The 3,222-nt window shown below is 43.1% G+C and overlaps 1 protein-coding gene across 2 annotated transcripts in view; it reads right to left on the reverse strand.

Annotated features, from left to right (window-relative positions):
- MTR (5-methyltetrahydrofolate-homocysteine methyltransferase) overlaps window positions 1-3,222 on the reverse strand; it is a 114,188-nt gene that overhangs the window by 40,924 nt on the left and 70,042 nt on the right. For both annotated transcript variants that reach the window (XM_023509023.1, XM_012813832.2), the window contains exons 21-22: window positions 2,093-2,200; window positions 823-923 (exon numbers count right to left, since the gene is read on the reverse strand). In XM_023509023.1, coding sequence (XP_023364791.1) covers window positions 823-923; window positions 2,093-2,200 — 209 coding nt within the window. The remainder of the gene's footprint in view (window positions 1-822; window positions 924-2,092; window positions 2,201-3,222) is intronic.

Raw genomic sequence — 3,222 nt, forward strand, 5'->3', positions numbered from 1 at the left:
GGGCTTAAAGCGTAACTGTTACTAAACAGCAAAGAAGAGAACCCTCAAGGGGCACAGCTATAGTTCCAGTCAATTCTTGCTTCTCTATCTAGAAAAAAACAACACATTGGAAAGAAATCTGTGCCTCCAAAGGATTGTTGGCTGGACACAGACCCGGGAAAGCAATAGGTACGTTAGGTTGTTCACCATAAAGAGTAAGTTCAAATCTGAGCAAAACCTATACTAACTATAGGTCATCAGTTCTCACATGGAAATGACTTTGTTACGAATATTTGTTCATTATAATGGGATATGTCAGAAAGGGGTCTTACGTGTATAAAACATTCTAAAAAGTCACCTTATCATCACCAAGAACACATGGTCCTGCTCTAAGCAAAGTAAAGAGATGCTTGTACACAAAGCCTTCCGTAAGCCTCCATTTAGCCAACGTCTCATAAGAGTTTGGCTCTGAAATCTGCCAGTGTACTGTGAGACAGAAGATACTATGAGCCCACTGGCTAAGGGAAGAGCCTGAAGCTCTAGCCACAAGAGCCTCAGTCCCAACGCCCATTTCCAGGAATCCTCCCGGCTGCTCCAATCCCTCTTGAATAGCTTTTACTACTATTCTTTTGTCCTTATTAAACACCTAACAGATAATTACTAACTTATTTCATTTGAAATGCTACTATGTATGTTCATTGTAGAAAGTCTGAAAACACACAATGCAAAAAATTTAAAATAACCTCTAAAAGTCCACTGACACGCCCTACCCCCAACACGGACCTAGTAAAGAATTATGGTTTTAAACGGAAAGGGCGTTGAAAGAGCGGAGGCCTAACTTACCTGAAATTATTGCAGCCCAGGACTACCCCAACTATGTTCTTGCCGATGTCATGCACGTCTCCTTTAACCGTGGCCAGCACAATGGTGCCTTGGTAAGGGTCCTGGGAAGCAAGATGAGCAAGGCTGGGGTTAGTTAAAGCAGATCACTGCCAGAGCCTCAGAAGCTCAGCACTCAAGACAACCTCAAAGACAGACCCAGGACCCGGATCACACGCTCCATGAGCAGAATGCTGTAAGCCTGAGCCGTGCAGAGGAGGCCCAACTGGGGGGCCAAGGGGCTTCAATAAAGATCACGGGTTCCATTATCTCAAAGAACAGTTGCAATCCAAACACAAAACAACCCCACAGCTGAAGACTACATCCTTAACTGCAAAAAAACTTGACAAATGTGTATTAGCAGTTAAGGGAGAGGGAGGACAGAAAGGAAGGAGCTGGTTAACCAGATATATATGCTGAAAAACAACCACAATAGCCCATACGGGGCATCTGAATAGCGTTCTATTTAACACTGTTGCTCTTCATACTGTCAGCATATCAGCATCCCTCTCCCTCAAAAAAAAAAAAAAAAAATCCTCCTTCTGGAACCTGTAATATACACATAAACATATACATAACAAAAAAAAGGGGGGGTGGGAGAGAGAAAAGAAAAAAAGGCGAGGAACTTCTGTAAACACTACATTGGAGCCATTCACAAACTCAGGTCAATTTAAGAGTTCAGAATCCTGAGGGCCAAAGCTAACTGAGCATTACAGGGAGCTAAACAAGGTCAAAAAGCTTAATAATTTACTCTGTGGTACAGCCAACGAGAATTAAATTGAATCCAGAAGTGGTGCCAAGGACATCTCCAGGAAAGAGAATATTCAGTTAGGAGTTTTCAAAAAACAAACATTACTCAGCTACCTCAAGGGCAGGGTCAGGTCTTTGTAGCTAGTGTCTAGCCCAGTAGTTGGCACATAGTAGAAACTCTGAAAGAGTCAGTTAATGAAGGAATTGGTTTATCTCAAAAATACGGGCTTTGAGTTAAAAATTATGTCTATATTAAAAATTTCACAAAGCCGCATTCAAAGGAAAATCCCTCCAGCAATCCCTGAGTACTGGAAAATCCTTGATACTTGGTAGAACAGGGAAAGATGTTAGATCATTTCTCTATTTCATCTTCAATGACAAACACTGCCAAGCCTGACTGCTTAGGTCCCTATCCCCTCAGGACCTTAACAAGTCTTCCAGGCCAACTCCCTAAAGGCCCACAGGCCTGGACACAGCGACTTGCCTCTTCCTCTACAGTGCCATTAAGCACTCTGGTTTCTTCTCTTTCTTTCTCCATGAAGGGGATAAGATGGCCAACAGCCTTCTTCATGACCCGGGCTGACTTTATAACCTGAGAAAAAAAAAGTAGAGTCAGGCGTCTTCACCAAACCACAGAACGACTCCAATGGCCACCTGTGAAATGTCAGTGCAAATTCAGAATGTGTGCTTTGGCCAAGGGCCAGCGACACTGAAGTCTGCTTTTGACAGAGTAAGGAGGAAGCTCCCTGCAGGGAAAGCCAATGAGTGGGAAGGAAAGGGAGGGAGGGAAAACGAGTCTACAATCCAGTGCAACACCGTCCTCTGAAATTCTGCTTGCTGTTCTTCTAAGAAAAGCCCCCATCACTTCTAGCTCTCCATCTCCTTCAGTTCCAAGCTTCTCTGCTCCAAGCTCAAGCCCAGCCTTCTCCATCCCCAGCATTACGACTCATTTAAAACTGAGCCCCAAGCAAGAAGAGGGCCCTTTAGTGTCTCAGAGGCCTCACCACCGCTAACCTAAGACACTCAACAAGTACTCTTTTTTTTAATCAACATAATTTAAGTGTGCTGCTCAAGTTTAACTATAGGTTCAAGTGTGCCGTGAGATAAAAAAGGTTGAAAAGCATTGTGTTAACTGATGTGGTTAGTAGCTGCTGTAAATCAAAATAAGAGCTCTAGTTTTGCTTTAAATACATCATTTAATGTATCTTTATTTAAAACAGTAGTATTTTTCTCAAAGTATGCATCCTTAGAGATAAGCATTGGCTGGTCAAACCAATTCTTAGTATTAGTAACTTTACATATATCTTGCCTTTTATTTTACTTTTCAGGGAGAGAAAGAAGCATTGGGGACAAGAAGTGGGCCCATTAGAACATAAATTAGAACATAAAGATCATGATAGTAACAATTTTCAGGCTCGGCACCTGTAGCTCAAGTGGCTAGGGCACCAGCCACCTACACCAGAGCTGGTGGGTTCGAATCCAGCCTGGGCCTGCCAAACAACAATGACAACTATAACCAAAAAATAGCTGGGTGTTGTGGTGGGCGCCTGTAGTCCCAGCTACCTGGGAAGCTGAGGCAAGAGGATCGCTTAAGCCTAAGAGTTGGAGGTTGCT

The sequence above is a fragment of the Otolemur garnettii genome, unplaced genomic scaffold (assembly GCF_000181295.1).
Source record: "Otolemur garnettii isolate 467f Iridium unplaced genomic scaffold, OtoGar3 scaffold00312, whole genome shotgun sequence".
NCBI lineage: Eukaryota > Metazoa > Chordata > Mammalia > Primates > Galagidae > Otolemur > Otolemur garnettii.